The sequence below is a fragment of the Thalassophryne amazonica genome, chromosome 8 (assembly GCF_902500255.1).
Source record: "Thalassophryne amazonica chromosome 8, fThaAma1.1, whole genome shotgun sequence".
NCBI lineage: Eukaryota > Metazoa > Chordata > Actinopteri > Batrachoidiformes > Batrachoididae > Thalassophryne > Thalassophryne amazonica.
The window spans coordinates 107,448,216-107,464,564 of record NC_047110.1 but is presented as its reverse complement, the minus strand read 5'-3'; the positions used below and the strand labels follow the sequence as shown (position 1 = coordinate 107,464,564).

Genomic DNA, 16,349 nt, shown 5'->3' with positions numbered 1-16,349 from the left:
AGAATCCATATCCGGATCAAATCCAACAATTAATGCTTTCTTCCACACGACACGATTGATTGAATGATCATTCCACCAACTTTAATGTCAATCAGTGGAAAACATTTTGTGTAATCCTAAGAAGAATCCAACCCATACATCAGTGAAAACCTCTTAAACGGAGGCGATAAAACCAAAATACTCAACACAGATCGAAACGAGGAAGAATTCAATTTAAATGAAGAAACTTTTACATCCAAACCTTTAATTCCAGTCCCAGCAGAAGACTGCCCCTCCCTGAGCCTGGTTCTGCTGGAGGTTTCTTCCTGTTAAAAGGGAGTTTTTCCTTCCCACTGTAGCCAAGTGCTTGCTCACAGGGGGTCGTTTTGACCGTTGGGGTTTTACATAATTATTGTATGGCCTTGCCTTACAATATAAAGCGCCTTGGGGCAACTGTTTGTTGTGATTTGGCGCTATATAAAAAAATTGATTGATTGATTGATTGATTCTGACCTGTAAAGTACAGAGGGACCCCTGAACTGCAAGGGAAAATTCTAAGAATTCGAGGAATCCTAAGATTTTTGTTTGGCCTTCCAGCACGGTACAGAAGAGTTTGAACATATGCAGTCATGGGATTGTAGGTGTGTTGATGTTTAACATGAAGCTTTAAACATATTTAAGTGTGTTAAGAAAGTAATCAAATCTGAGTCTTGCAGAATATCACCCTTTTAATGTGCCTTTAAACTAGTTTGTCAGTGAAGTGTGCAAACAGTCTCCATTACAATTGGAGTTAATTTTTAACTCTAAGATAAAATATGGCCAGATTTTGCTGTTGCTGTAATTCCATTACCATAGAATTACCCAGAGTGTAGTTAAATCTATGTCAACGCTAACAATTAAAAAGCTTTTCAATAAATACAAGTGTTTGTGCTTAAAGGCTGATTTTACATTTACAAAGTAAGGACTTAATAAATCTACCAGCTCTGCACAGAGTCAGTGTTTTTACAGTCTGTGTCTAATACAAAATATCTATATTTATATGAATACTGAGCCTCGTTTGTACTTTGGAATTAGTATTTTGAAGAAATAAATTGGAGGCATTGTTAGATAGACATCTTTTAGCTCGTCGTTTATTCTCGACTTCTTTGTGTGGAAATAATATTTTGTTGCACTTTAAAGGGCGCCGTCACACTCGCATTTTGGAATTTCAATATAATTTGCCACAATCTGCACAGAATGCAGACAAATCTACTCACTCGAGTAGACAATTATGTCAGTTTTAGTCATTTTTAACCTGCAGAATAATTTCTACACTTACATCAGGCCACTGCGGTACTTGAGGTGACAGTAGTAAACGGCGGTACAAAATGTCACATCGTGTTTGTAAAATTCTGCCCTGATGTAAATTATTTGCAGAGAATACTGGTACACTACAGTAAGTAATTAATGTTTTACTCATATAGTAAACACGCTACCTAGCATAAAGAACTGCTACCTTTGGTTGTTATGCTGCATTCGATGGGAACTGGGAATTTCCAGCCTCCAAATCAGAAAAATAAAAATGACACCAGAATTCAGATTTCCTAATTTGTAAAAACCCTTATTTACGCATTTGATTCATTCTCATTCCCCACAGAATGTTAGCATTTTTTTCCAAGGTTATTTCAAGAAAGAACAATGTTTCTTTAACATTATGTTACGGGTTAGCACATCACAACAAAACAATCTCATCTTTCTTTTGTTATTGTTAATCTAATAAAACATTATCAACCACTCTGCACATCTAATGTACGGAGATTAAAAAAACAAACAAGATACAATTTTAAGTTCCAATGTCCCATTTACAAGGTACATCGAATGCAGCATTGGGCCCCTGTGTCCATATATTGTTTTTTGGTTTTGGTAGTTGTTTTTTCTGACAAAAATAAATAAATAAAAATAAAACGCTGATTGAGCCCCCACAAATGCTTCTTCCCAGCACTCTACGTTTCCCGTGTGTGTGTGGCGAGGGAATGCTTCTATGACAACAATAAACAGCTAGCTAGATACAGTATGATGAAGCAAACTCATCCACAGCCAGAGCCGCCTCTGTCCAATCTGCTGTCACAGATTTTTTTTTTTAAATGTATTTATTTATTGTCACTATTATGAGAGAATCAAAATAATAATAATTCTCTCCTCGGCTTTGCCTGAAAAAGTGCCGCAGTGATGTCAGGGCGCACAGAAAAAGAGGTCTGCTCTGAAAAAAGATGCTGGGTGCCACCTTTTTTCTTGTCGCGGCTGCTTGCGGCCTCATACACGCCATTCTCAGAACAGTTTAGGGGGGAAAAAGATACAAGTACCTGGTGGGGAGGGACACTACCTGGACACAAGGTCTTACAATGTAGCCAGCAAGAAAACAGACTTTACAGTTTTTACAAGCTAATGTATTCTAATACGTGTTAGCTCCATCTATCCTTGGTAGTTGGCGTGTAGCTGGCTAGAAGCCAAACACGTGTGTTTACAATCAGATAACGTATTGACATGTTAGCTCAGTCCAGCTTGGCTAGTTAGCATAGAGTAAGTTTATTGTGTTTTTACAAGAAAATGATATATTCTAATATGTGATTATTCCTGCTAGCTTGGCTAGTTAGCATGTACCAAGCTGGAAAACAATCTTGTTCAATATATCTACAATCAAATAATAAATTATATTGTGTTTTAGATCCAGCTAGCTTGACTAATTAGCATGTAGAAAGTTTGAGTAATTTTACCATGATATATGGTAACTGGCTAGTTTGGCTAGGTGGTATGTAGCTGGCTAGAAAACAAACTTTAGTGTGTGTTTGCTTCTGAGTAACATATTCATATTTATATTAGCGCCAGCTAGCTTGGCTAGTTAACATATTTGCTATAGAGAGTTCTCGTGTGATGTATCGGTCACGTGATTTGCACCTCGTGGCCATTTTGGATTCCAACACAGTGGCCTCTGCGATACGATACGTGCAGTTGGTGAACAATTGTAAAGGCTTTTATTCATGTTTACTTGAGCACAAATGCTTCAGCAATGGTCAGCTTTTGTGCTATTGTTGGTTGTTCAAACAGAGGTGATAAAAATGAGACAGGTCGGTCATTTTACAGGTGACCAGCAGTTATTGCGCATCAAGGAGCGGAGTGTTATGAGCTTTCTAAGCGATGCAGAGACACCTGGCTCCGCATTTGTGAACAACGTATTTGACACTAAATTTCGTGACTTTGTTCTTGTCCTATCCTTATGAAACTGATATAGTTAGAAGCGCATTGACATCTTCTATCATTGTTTCAAATTTGAAGCAATTTCATTCATAAACGGCAAAACAACGACAAACAGAAATCAGAGTATTTTTCAGTTAGTTTTTGGCGAAATCCCAGAAAACGTTTAGGGTCGGCGGCAAATATTAGGGTTGGTCGGGTTAGGGGAAACAATTTTTTTTTTTTTCTTGGCCTTCGACTAAGAATGTTACTGACGGAGTGAGGCACTGCCTCATGTGCAGCAGAAAGATGGAAACCGAAAGATGAATGGATTTGATTTTTTTTTCTTTTTTTTTTCAAACTTACCTTTCCGGTAAGCAACCACAACATCACAGACCCAGCAAGAGGTAAACTGGTTGTGAGCCTCCAGTTCATTTCCTCCATGGTGTACAATGGCGAAAGGGAAAACACCAAAAAGTTCACAATATCGCAGTGTGAAACTGCCGGCCAGTTCGTTGTATCGCCACTAAATTCACGATCTGGTATAAGATACAGATCCACTGAACCAACTGCTACACATCTATCACGATAAACAGCTTTATCTCGAGGGTTTAAAGCCTTGTAATAACCTTTCATTCTCTCCATTTTCTTTCACACGACAGCTGCGTCATAATCCAAGATGGCGACGGTAACTGTCCCGCAGTAAATCGGTCATGTGACTGTAAAGCCTCTATATGTTTTCCACCAGAAAATAATATATAATCACTCCAGCTAGTCTGGCTAGTTAGCATGTAACTGATCAGAAAACAAAGCCTTTCGGTGTGTTTGCAATCAAATATATTTAAATATGTATTAGATCAACCTAGATTGGCTAGTTTGCATATAGCTAGCTAGAAGATAGTTTGGTTGGGTGCTTTCAAGCAAATAACATTACAATATATGATCGCTTCAGCTAGCTTGATTTTGTGGCTGGGTAGAAGAGACTTGCATTTGTTGGAGAGCAAATAAAGTAATAAGTAATTTTAAAAAAAAAATAGTTCTGGCATTATATTTTAGCTGCAAACTAACCAGCTAGATTGGCTAGTTAGCATGTAGCTGTCTGGAAAATTGTTTGTTTGTAAATAAATAATGCTGATTGGGTAATGTTACACTGCCACACAGTGATTTTACTTTATAAGTTAAACTTGCAGTTGTGACATCAGGCGTTTGTTTGTGATTAGCTTCATAATTAAGCTAAAACTGTGGCTCTTGACCTCCAACAAATCGCTACATCACCATTGATGATTCCCAGTGTGACTGGCCACTGTGATGCATTTGATATTAACATTACTTTTCTTTTAAAGGAAACTAATTTGTAGTCATTAGGCTGAAATACAGCATGTTTAATACTCCAATTAGCCTTTCAGTAATTGTTAGCCGTTATTAAAGGGGTCATATAGGTACCTTTTCAGGACGCTAACAGAGGTCACAACATGCTTTAAAAGCTGATTAAAGATTGTAACAAAAATTAATAAGTAAATGAGCTGCTATTTGGAAAGGGGGCAAGAGTCCAAATATGGACTTTCGTGACACGTCACAGAAGTCTAAAACGAGACGTTTCAGAGAAGTTTGAACATGAAGTCATGGGATTGTAGGTTTGTTGTTGTTTAACGTGAAACTTTAAACATATTTAAGTGTGTTAAGAAAGCAATCAAATCTGAGTCTTGCAGAATATCACCCCTTTAATGTGCCTTTAAATTAGTTTGTCAGTGAAGTCTGCAAATTGTAACTGGGATGATTTTAGCACTTTAGGCCTCCTACGTGATACTGAGGAACAGAGGTCAAAGGTCATGCTCAGCTACAGCACAGCATGGCCTTATTGTGCAACATCTATATGTGAGAATTATTGCTCGTGTGTGAAGAATATTTTGTCCAACACTGATTTCACGGATGCACCCGCAGGGAGTCGGTCTAGACCAGGGACTCACACACAGGCGGGTTGTCGGAGTCCTGGCTGTGCATGGAGCTCAGGCCCGTGTCAGAGTCCTCGTCGTTAGTGTTGCAGACCTTTGACAGTCCTCTGGCCTGCTCCACCCAAACAGCGCCCTTGTCCACTGGCATCGGCTTGGCCTGAGTGCTCCCGGCACTCCCCGGCTCCCCTTTACCATCATCAGTCACTTTGTCCTCCTGTTCCAGCTCCATGCTTTCAACTTTAGCCAGGAGGTCCAGCAGTTCGCTCTCCTTGGTCTCCCAGAGTGCCAGACTCAGGTCCAAGTCCCCCCTGATGGCGTCCAGGTCTGTTTTGAGCCGCAGGCCGATGTACAGGCTGGTGTCCAGCTGAGTCTGGACCCTCTCCTCCTCCAGACCCAGGTCGTCGTCTGCGTCCGGCTCTACCGCCGGGGGGACGCACGGCTCCTCCGCCGCGCTGTCCGTGTCTCCTGCCGCCTCCGCTCCTCGCTCCTCCTGCCGCCGTGTCATCCACCGCCGGTTGAGCTCCTCCTGGATCTCCCCGGTGATGCTCTCCACGAGCGCGTCGCGCTCCACCAGCTCCTCCTGCAGCCGCAGAACCTCCTCGCACTGCTGCGCGTACTCCTCCAGCTGCGCCAGCGCGTCCGCGCTGCAGCGCGCGTCCTGGTGCCGCTGACAGTCCTCCGAGGAAGAGTCCACCATGTATGTGTCCTGCACATAGTTCACCCCGTGTCTCTTGATCCGGTCGAAGTGCACTTTGGCCTCATAGCGCTCGATCTCCCGGTCCAGCTCCTTGATCCTCTGGACCTGCTGGCGGATCGTGTGGTCCTGTGAGATCACCAGGTGGACCAGAGTCTCCATCTTCTCCACGGAGCTTTTATCTTTGCTCAGCGCCTGCTCCTTCTTTTTGTTCATCTTGTCCAGCTTTCGGAAGGCCTTCCTGACGATGCGCCTCTGTTTCTCCTGGGACAGGTTGGCGGCCGCGGCGTTCCAGCAGCTCCTGGCGGTTCCCTTCAGGACCTCTCCTGGACCTCCGCTCTCCCGGCTCTGGACCACACGTGCCTCGGCGCTGCGGGGCCCGTTGTTGGGCAGCGATGCGTCGTTCTTCACCAGCACGAAGCGGACGTTCTCCTGCTCATCTCCCCACGCGCTCCACAGCCGCAGGATTTTGGTCTTGTTGGGTAACATCCTCTCGAAGCCCCTCCACTTCTCTACCACGCAGTAGGACTGCGGGGAACCGGACAGCATGGCGGCCGAAGCGCCCTGCCGCAGGTTCTGGTCCTCCAGCAGAACTTTGACCACGTCGGCGCAGGTCGTGCGCTTCGTGAGGCCGGACACCAGCTTCTCCTCCCGGCAGACCCACACCGACACCATCCCCTCCTCCTGCTCCATCCCAAACACGTGTTTGCTGAGCGAAACCTCACGAAATAATAATAAAATAAACTGAAATCTTCACATGTCGGACTCTGTTTGTGAGTAAAACATCCCAAAGTGTCAGGAGTCGGCGCGTTCCGGGCGGTGCGTAAAGGCGCGCGGAGCTCCGGACAGAGATCGCTGACAGAGTTGCACTTTGTTTTTAAAAATCAGCTTCGTCCACATGTTTCCGGCCTCAATACTCAACTTTCTTCACCCCCTCTCTTCCCCGGAAACTGTCTCCGGAGAAAACCCGCTCCGAGAGGAGAGGAGTCTGTCGGGAGAAGGTGCTGCGCGTGGGACAAAAACAGGAGGCGGAGACACGCCCCCCGCCTTCTCTCTCTCGCTCTCTCTTTTTCTCTTTGCTGACCTCAGGCAAACTTTAGTTCCCAGATCTGGGAGCAGGGCCCCTCTGGGGATCAAACACACAGTCTATGCTTTATTGCGTCATCCGTGTATCATTGATATATTCACCTTTCTGTCGTATTATTGATTTAACAAAATAAACTCAATCAGTCAATCAGTGCAGATGAGGTGGGATTCTTGCACATAAAATTTCCACCCATTTGGATTTAGACAATCAGTGTGATCCTCATGTGTCAGACTGCTTATCAGTTTCAAACTAATTGGATTCACTGACAATAAACCTGTTTATGATGTACAGTGAGGAAAATAAGTATTTGAACACCCTGTGATTTTGCAAGTTCTCCCACTTAGAAATCATGGAGGGGTCTGAAATTTTCATCTTGGGTGCATGTCCACTGTGAGAGACATAATCTAAAAAAAAATAATCCGGAAATCACAATGTATGATTTTTTTAATAATTTATTTGTATGTTACTGCTGCAAATAAGTATTTGAACACCTGTGAAAATCAATGTTAATATTTGGTCCAGTAGCGTTTGTTTGCAATTACAGAGGTCAAACGTTTCCTGTATTTTTTCACCAGGTTTGCACACACTGCAGCAGGGATTTTGGTCCATTCCTCCATACAGATCTTCTCTAGATCTTTCAGGTTTGGAGTTTCAGCTCCCTCCAAAGATTTTTAATTGAGTTCAGGTCTGGAGACTGGCCAGGCCACTCCAGGACCCTGAAATGCTTTTACGGAGCCCCTCCTTAGTTGCCCTGGCTGTGTGTTTGGGGTCATTGTCATGCTGAAGACCCAGCCATGACCCATCTTCAGTGCTCTTACTGAGGGAAGGAGGTTGTTTGCCAAAGTCTCACAACACATGACCCCATCCATCTGCCCTTCAATATGGTGCAGTTGTCCTGTTCCCTTTTGCAGAAGAGCACCCCAGAGTATGATGTTTCCACCCCCATGCTTCACGGTTGGGATGGTTTTATTGGGGTTGCTCTCATCCTCTAAACATGGTAAGTGGAGTTGATTCCAAAAAGCTCTATTTTGGTCTCATCTGACCACATGACCTTCTCCCATGCCTCCTCTGGATCATCCAGATGGTCACTGGTGAACTTCAAAGGGCCTGGATATGTGCTGGCTTGAGCAGGGGGACCTTGCTGCCCTGCAGGATTTTAAACCATGACAGCATCATGTGTTACTAATGTAATCTTTGTGACTGTGGTCCCAGCTCTCTTCAGGTCATTGACCAGGTCCTCCTTTGTAGTTCTGAGCTTTCTCAGAATCATCCTTACCCCACAAAGTGAGATCTTGCATGGAATCCCAGACCAAGGGAGATTGACAGTCATCTTGTTTCTTCCACTTTCTAATAAATAATCATAACAGTTGTTGTCTTCTACCAAGCTGCTTGCCTGTTGTCCTGTAGTCCAGCCCAGCCTTGTGCAGGTCTACAGTTTTGTCCCTGGTGTCCTTAGACAGCTCTTTGGCCTTGGTTATGGTGGACAGGTTGGAGTAAATGGTAAATGGACTGCATTTATATAGCGCTTTTCCATCTGCATCAGATGCTCAAAGCGCTTTACAATTATGCCTCACATTCACCCCGATGTCAGGGTGCTGCCATACAAGGTGCTCACTACACACCAGGAGCAATAGGGGATTAAAGGCCTTGCCCAAGGGCCCTTAGTGATTTTCCAGTCAGGCGGGGATTTGAACCCATGATCTTCTGGACTCAAGCCCAATGCCTTAACCACTAGACCATCACCTCCCCAAGTGGAGTGTGATTGATTGTGTGAACAGGTGTCTTTTATACGGGTAACAAGTTCAAACAGGTGCAATTAATACAGGTAGAGTGCAGAATAAGAGGGCTTCTTAAAAAAAAATTAAGAGGTCTGTGTGAGCCAGAATTCTTGTTGGTTGGTAGGTGTTCAAATACTTATTTGCAGCAGTAACATACAAATACATTATTTTAAAAAAATCATGCATTGTGATTTCCCTCCCTCAGCCCCAACCAGTCCCAGCAGAAGACTGCCCCTCCCTGAGCCTGGTTCTGCTGGAGGTTTCTTCCTGTTAAAAGGGAGTTTTTCCTTCCCACTGTAGCCAAGTGTTTGCTCACAGGGGGTCGTTTTGACCGTTGGGGTTTTACATAATTATTGTATGGCCTTGCCTTGCAATATGAAGCGCCTTGGGGCAACTGTTTGTTGTGATTTGGCGCTATATAAAAAAAAAATTGATTGATTGATTTCCGGATTTTTTTTTTTTTAGATCATGTCTCTCACAGTGGACATGCACCTAAGAAGAAAATTTCAGACCCCTCCATGATTTCTGTACTAGCTGGGGTACCCAGCCCTGCCCGGGTTAACCTGTTTTAGACATAAGCCCAATGCCAATCATTTTAATCAAAACAATTGCCCAACATTTGTTTTTGTAATGCCGATGTCTTATAAATATAATAGTTAATGGGCTAAGGTTTGTCCAGCAGAACTATAAGAGGTGGACTCCCCAAACTAAGTGGAAATACTTGGTTAAAAAACAAACACATTTGAAGTCCTTCATGCAGACTTTGTTTTGCAATCAAATTTATAACAAAATTACACACAAAAGGTAGGTAACAGTGAATGTAAATATCAATGAATGGTGTATTTCACTGTTTTTACATTGCAATTTTACAAACATAAAATGAATGTATTCAGACAGGAAGGCAAACTGGGTTGTACAGGACAGTCAGGTTCTTAACAGTTGAGAGCATAAAGTAGCTGAAGAAAGGGATTAAATAAACAGAGATGGCCAACACATATACAGGGCTGGAAATTTGAATCTGCCTGGTCATACCCACCCGGCTATTTTGGGGGTCATTTTCAGTTCAACTTTAAAAAAAAAAAATGGTACCAGTTTGTTCCCCATGTCATGAGGATTCTGTTATGTGTCGGACGCAGCTCGGAGAACCGACCAGCGTTTGAAGGACCCAGTATGAAATAAGCAGAGCACGGTACAAAGGATAACTGAATTTAATACATAACAGTGATACAAAAATAACAGAAAGTGCGGTCTGGCGTGGTGCGCTCCCAGCAGCGCTAACGGTCCGGAGCCAGAAGCTGTTCGGACCCAAGGACCCCGCCGACACCCCCCAGGTGGCCGCAACAAACCGAGTCTGTGAAAGAAGGAACCATTATGTGAGTCCACACTCTACACACAGAGAGAACACTTAAAGGTGTACAAACAGCAAACACTTCCTGGCTTGATTACTAATCAGCTTCCCAACCTGCAGGCATGGAACATCCAGTTCACAAAACTCCACTGCAGTGGAAGCCGATACATGACTAACATACAGCTCAATATAATAAAGGTGTGAGGGACACCACATTTACTGACTGTATAAATGTTAGTCACAAAATCTAACGTACCTCAGGAAGTGTGCTGACGAGCGTGAGACCTCACCCCCTCCTCTTTCACAGACCGTGCATCAAACCCTGGACGTTCTCTGCATCCACTGATGATGAGATGGCTCCCGAGACGACGATCTCACCCGTCTGGTCACAAGGTCGAGTCTCTGGCAAATAAACACTGTATACTCCAGTCTTAAATGCCACCATGTTCCAATCCATATAGATGCACCTCAGCTGTGAGTCCTGACGAGCCGCAGGTGATCAGGGTGAGGTCCTGATAACCTCAGCAACACAGCCACTCAGTCCCAAATGCAAGCCGCCTGGAAGGAAAAACAAAAGACAGAAACAAAAAGGCAGCCAGGCCCCCCCAGCCATACAACAGATTCAGAATATATATAGTTTTTAGGGCTACATATTATAGTTTTGGAGTTTACCCCGGACGGGCGGACAGACAGACAGACATAGCCCTTTATGTATATACATTAAAAACACTTTGGATTAGAGCCTGATCCATGTGGATTTTGTGGGGGCCGATACATTTGCCAATAAAAATCCCTTCGGCTTCTCCATCGTTATTACTCGGGGTCCACCATGGTAAGATGATTTGGCACAAGTTTTACACCAGATGACCTTCTTGACAAAACTCCACATTGCAGAGAATGGGCAGGGGGTGGGGTTTGAACCAGGAACTTTCCATGCTGGAAATGTGACCTATGCATTTGGCTACCATCCTGACTGATATAGCTGCTGATATCAACATAAAAAAAAAAATGGCAATGATTCCAAACATTTCGTTATCAAACTCTTTGGAAAAATAAATATAATTGATGATTGACTTTTTACAGTTTAAACATGAACTTTATCATAAACTATAAATATAACCAACGTTCGTCACTCTGCCTTCACTTGGATTGTTACTCACTTGTTGCATAGCACAACATTTGCATAAAATAAACTTCTCATCTATTTTGGCCCCGCCTAGTTGGCAGCATAGTGACCATTGTCTTGCGAAACACCCCCGATTGAAAACGAATGGCAGCTTGTCACTTTGCCTTGGTCTCTTGTAGCTAAGCCATACCTGACTAACATTGTAAACAATGCTATCAGAGCGCTCTCTGCTGGACAAACTACATAATGACACCATTTCCAGCAACCAAACTGAAACCCCTGCCCCTGTTTATTCAATAAAACAAGTTTTCATTTGGCAAAAGTAATTACTTTCCTTAATGTTTACGTGGTGGCTGGATGACAAAATTTGGGACAGATGTGGAAACATTTAAAATACATTTCAGTCCTTTTGTAAACACACTGTTAATTTCTTTATATGATACACAAGTAGAATAATACAAGTAGTAATGGTTGTTTACAAATCATAGCCGTTACCATCCTGACAGAAAATTTGGCAGATTTTGGAGAAAAAACTACACAGCTGACAACAAACAAATAAGTCAGGATAGAGGCTGCTCTCCTTTAGGTGCCGCTATTCTACTTCACTACTGGTTCTTAAATTGGCCAGATTCTGGTTTCTGAACAGAACTGTTTTGGAAGAAAACTTCATTTTTAAGAATGATTGCACCCCAGTTGTTGTCCAGTCGGCTGCTCCCGTATTGTTCGGGGTCGCCACAGCGTATACAGCCAGATCTGCATCGGTATTTGGCACAGGTTTTACACCAGATGCCCTTCCTGACGCAACTCCAGTGTAACCTGGAGAAACACACACAGCCGCTGGTGTTCCAAAGAGGTCTCCCATCCAGGTACTAACCAGGTCCCACGCTGCTTAGCTTCTGAGATCTGACAGGATCAGAGTTCCACAGAGCAGATCAGCTGCTAATGATTAGACACCAGTAATGAAACAAAATCACATCATCTGATTGACTCATAGTTACTGTGGAACTTTTGGGGGGGAGCTATAGGACCGGTGTCACAGACGGAACGGTCCACCCCTAAAAATTGGTCCGCCCTGCCTCCACTGCATGTGTCATTTCGGAGCTCAGCTGCTCGTCTCAGACGGAGTCTCTTCACCCAAAGTGATCAGATTAATTAATGTGATTATTAACCATCAGATGATAAAGGTTAAACCTCGTTAATCATTCTGGTCAGTTTTAAGCAGAAACGAGGCGATACTCGGTGACACTTTCAAATGACGGATGCGCAGTGAACTCATCAGCTAGCACCTCGTGTAGCTGCGGCGCTCTGATCGTTACCTCCATCTTTTATGATGAAATAATGCTGAATTTATGTGGAAATGATTGTTGTACAAAAGCTTCAGATATCTGCCGCTGAGATGATGACTGTAGTTTTAAGCAGAAACCATGTGATAATCGGTGAACCACGGCCGATGACGCATGCGCGGTGAAGTCAGGGTGGACCAATTTTAGGGGGGGACCATTCGGTCAGCGACACCGGAACAGTCAGAGAATAGTGGACAGGAAGAAACAAGATTACTAGTGTGGCTTCTCTGAAATTCTTCTGGGGGTTACAGCCCTATCACCCCCCCCGAGCCGCCTGTGGCTATGTCAAAACTGTGAAAACTCAGTGTTGCCAGATCTCATTGAAGAAATAAACACCACCTGAATTTGCACTAAAAGAGACACAAAATGAGGAACTTTGCAAAATTTGTCATTTCACCAAATTTGTTATTGCACTCTAAACTTGCTCATTCTGATGCACCGGGCATCTCACTGCTCCCTCTGAACAAATGTGGGCTGGCTTCATTTCTTCTATATTTAGACACAGTAACCACAAGTTCTCTCCAGTGTTTGTCCTTGTTTCCTGAACTAGATCAAAGTGTTCTTTTACCTTCTTGTTTTAACGTTGCATCCACACTGAACAGCACAAACTTGTCTTCTAAGTTTGGGTGCTGCTGCCGTTGTGCGAGGTCAGGAGGTCAAGCGCTGCACAGGGAGAACGATGGGTCTGCCGTCTTGTGGAGAATGCAGAACATCCCTGGAGGTATCAGAGGCTTCAGGCAGTGCACCACGTGTGTGTGTTGATATATTTGTGTGACTTTGCAGCTTCAAGTGATGCACACTTGCTACCATGTTTTTGGAGATTCTAATTTTGCACAAACTTGTTTCAGTTTGAAAGGAAGCATAAATTCTGTGCTGAAGAAAAAAGTGAGACAATCTTATTTTATAAGACTGTCAGAGGGGTTTCTGTGACATATGTCACAAAAGTCTAAAATGAGGGGTTCAGGCCTAAATTTGGCAGTTTATATGTGCGCACACACACACGACTTTGGGACTTAAAGGATCTTTTAACATGAAACCAAAAACGTACGAGTATTTAATTGTTAAAGATGGATTAAAATTGATTTTGCTTTGTTACATTCATCAAAATGTGCAGCAGTAATTATGCAAAAGCAAACAAAATAATGACTTTTGAATAGTTTGCAATCCTGTGGCTATAATGCACACTACAGTCTCTTGCAAGTTTGCACAAATTTAGCTGCACCGTGTGAAGAAAATTCCAGACCACTGTTTGCAACTGACCATTTATTTCAACTGAATAGCATATTTATGCATACAAAGTTTCTACAAAGCTAGAAAATATCTAACATACTTTTAGCTGTGAGGGGAAAATATATTACAATGCAAAGATCAGACCCTGTGCAATAACAATAGACACACAAGGCTAGCTTTTTGGATTCTGCTAAATGTACTCTCTTTGCAAAATAGGATAAACGTTAGAATATCAAAGATATACACAACATCTGTAATAAACGTTTTGTACAAAGCACCTTATCAAAAAGCTTCAGCACACACACAGATATCCTGCAAATGCACCGCAGCGAAAATATTCAAGGCCATTCTGGAATATTGATTACAGGAATTCTGTGCTAGAGAAGATTAACGTCCAACTTACGCAAACGAGACGACATCAAAACACACGTGAAGCTCAGCGGCCAACGTTAAGACACAATACGTTTGTACATGGATGCACCTGTGGGGATAAATGTGCACGTTTATCGGGCTGATCACTCGTTAACGTTACGAGCAGCATCCCAGCTGTCAGAGAGCGTCTTTGCATGATGTCCTCTGAAAGTTCTGCATGTTTCTGTTGAAAATTTTTAAAGAATCTCTGACAGGATGTTCTAAGAAGGTTAAAAGTTAGAGCAGAGCATCTGCAATGTTCTGAGAAAGTTCCTAAAACAGGAAATAATGTCGGCCACAGATTTTGTGCACATTCATAATGAAAATGTTAATGTTTGGGTAACATTCTTGGAAATAAAAATTCAGGTCTGGTTGATATGTTGGTTGCCCGATAATATCGACCAATATGAATCATTTAACAAACATCAGTATCGGTGTTATTTCTGCAGATATGAAAAAAATGTTTTACTGAATAAACAATGTGGAAAAAAACACTTCAGCTGTTGGAACTGGTATCAGTACAGAATTCCAACAGCAGTGTTTCCAATAATATCAAGCATGGCTGGGACCCCCATCACTCCTTGGTCACATAAGCTACAACAGACAGAGGCAAAGTGACCAGCTGCCATTAATTTTTAATCAGAGTGGGTGTTTCACAGTGACAAGAGACATATGGCTGCTATGTGCCAGCGAGGCGGAGCCAAAATACCCTACGTCTATTTTATGCAAATACTGAATGATGCATCACGACGACTGCCAGTCAAAGTGAAGGCAGCGTGACAGCAGCAATATAACTTGATTTCTGATTACATTTATAGTTATTAATATCAAGCTTCATGTTTAAAGTGTAAAACATAAAACATCAGTTACATTCTCTGTTATAAGGGTTTGATAATAAACTGTTTAGAATTGTTGCCATTTTTTATGTCTATATCAGCAGATGTATCAGTATCATAAATTTTATACTCCCAATATTGGTATCGTCTCCCCCAAGAAATCCATATCGGTCGAGTTCTACCAAAAATCTCTCCCTTAAATATAACTGGAATGCTTGAGTTGGGTGGGATTTTCAATATATATATTTTTTTTTTAACTGTCTTGATCTGAAAATGTCTCCTGATGGTGCATTCACACACTACGGTGAAAACATGACGACATTTCACACTGACCTGCTGTGTGATCACATTCGGAGGTTGAACACAATTATACAAAAGAGATTTTTTTTTTTCTCAATAAATAAATAAATAGAAATACATTACTCATAGAAACATTTTCAGATCAGCTAACTCCAAAACCTTTACAATTTTTAGATAAAAATACACAAATTTTGGGTGATGCTTGGTGACTGACAATAGTTAATGCAAATAGCAAATCAGGAAGAACATTAAAAAAATGAAGGGGAAAAATGTTAAAATTAAAATTTCCAAATATGGATTGTTGTTACCTGTAACGGAAAACATTTGCTAACTGTGTCAAATGTCTGATGCAGTTTAATCACGTCACACACAGCGTGTGGATACGACAACAAAGAACAGAGTTATATATAAATAAATAAATGAGGGTGGCATTACCGCATGAGCACAAATCACCACGGAGACAAAACCGCCATCATCAAAGAGAAATAACCTTCAATGAATCAGACCCATGAAGGGCACAAAAGACCTACAAAATACTGTTTCAGACGTAAACATGTTGGACTTGTGGACCACAGAGAGCTCAAACATTTCACAAGCAAAAAACTATGAATGTCAAACTTTCATTTTTCAGGAGGTGAAGTAAAAATATCCAAACTACTTTTCTTCACGTTTGTTAAAAACTGGTGTTGAGAACTTGACGTTGCTTCATGTTGCACAATTTATTTGCAGCATTATTAATAATTGTGTTGCTAGTGCAGCAAATCTGCAAACTTCTTGTTTTTTTTTTAAGTCATCCAAATACTCACATGATCAGAAATATTAACTCCAGCTTCCATACACATTTAATGTCTGAAATACTGAGAAAACCATCAACCTGCAGTCAGCATCCATGTTTTACACTGTGGGTGTGACCAAACAGAACTTTGCTCACTGTGATGATGGCGGGTCACACAGTCACACGATAACTCCGCCTTCTAAATCTCAATGTTTGGAATGTCGCAGCTCATCCTGCCTGATATCAGCCAAAAGGTGTTCCCAAGCCACTTGGGAGATAT

At 42.3% G+C, this 16,349-nt stretch overlaps 1 protein-coding gene across 1 annotated transcript; it reads right to left on the bottom strand.

Annotated features, from left to right (window-relative positions):
* Nucleotides 1-1,123: 1,123 nt before the first annotated feature.
* On the bottom strand, nt 1,124-6,809 carry LOC117516273 (ras association domain-containing protein 10-like). The gene is made up of 2 exons (XM_034177209.1): nt 3,910-6,809; nt 1,124-2,881 (listed from the first exon to the last, which is right to left on the bottom strand). Exon 1 carries the CDS (start codon nt 6,526-6,528, stop codon nt 5,140-5,142), a length of 1,389 nt encoding a protein of 462 aa, XP_034033100.1. The 5' UTR covers nt 6,529-6,809; the 3' UTR covers nt 1,124-2,881; nt 3,910-5,139.
* Nucleotides 6,810-16,349: the final 9,540 nt, after the last annotated feature.

Coding starts and splice junctions, on each gene's coding strand:
- LOC117516273 (XM_034177209.1), bottom strand. CDS start 6,528: ATGGAGCAGGAGGAGGGGATGGTGTCGGTGTGGGTCTGCCGGGAGGAG.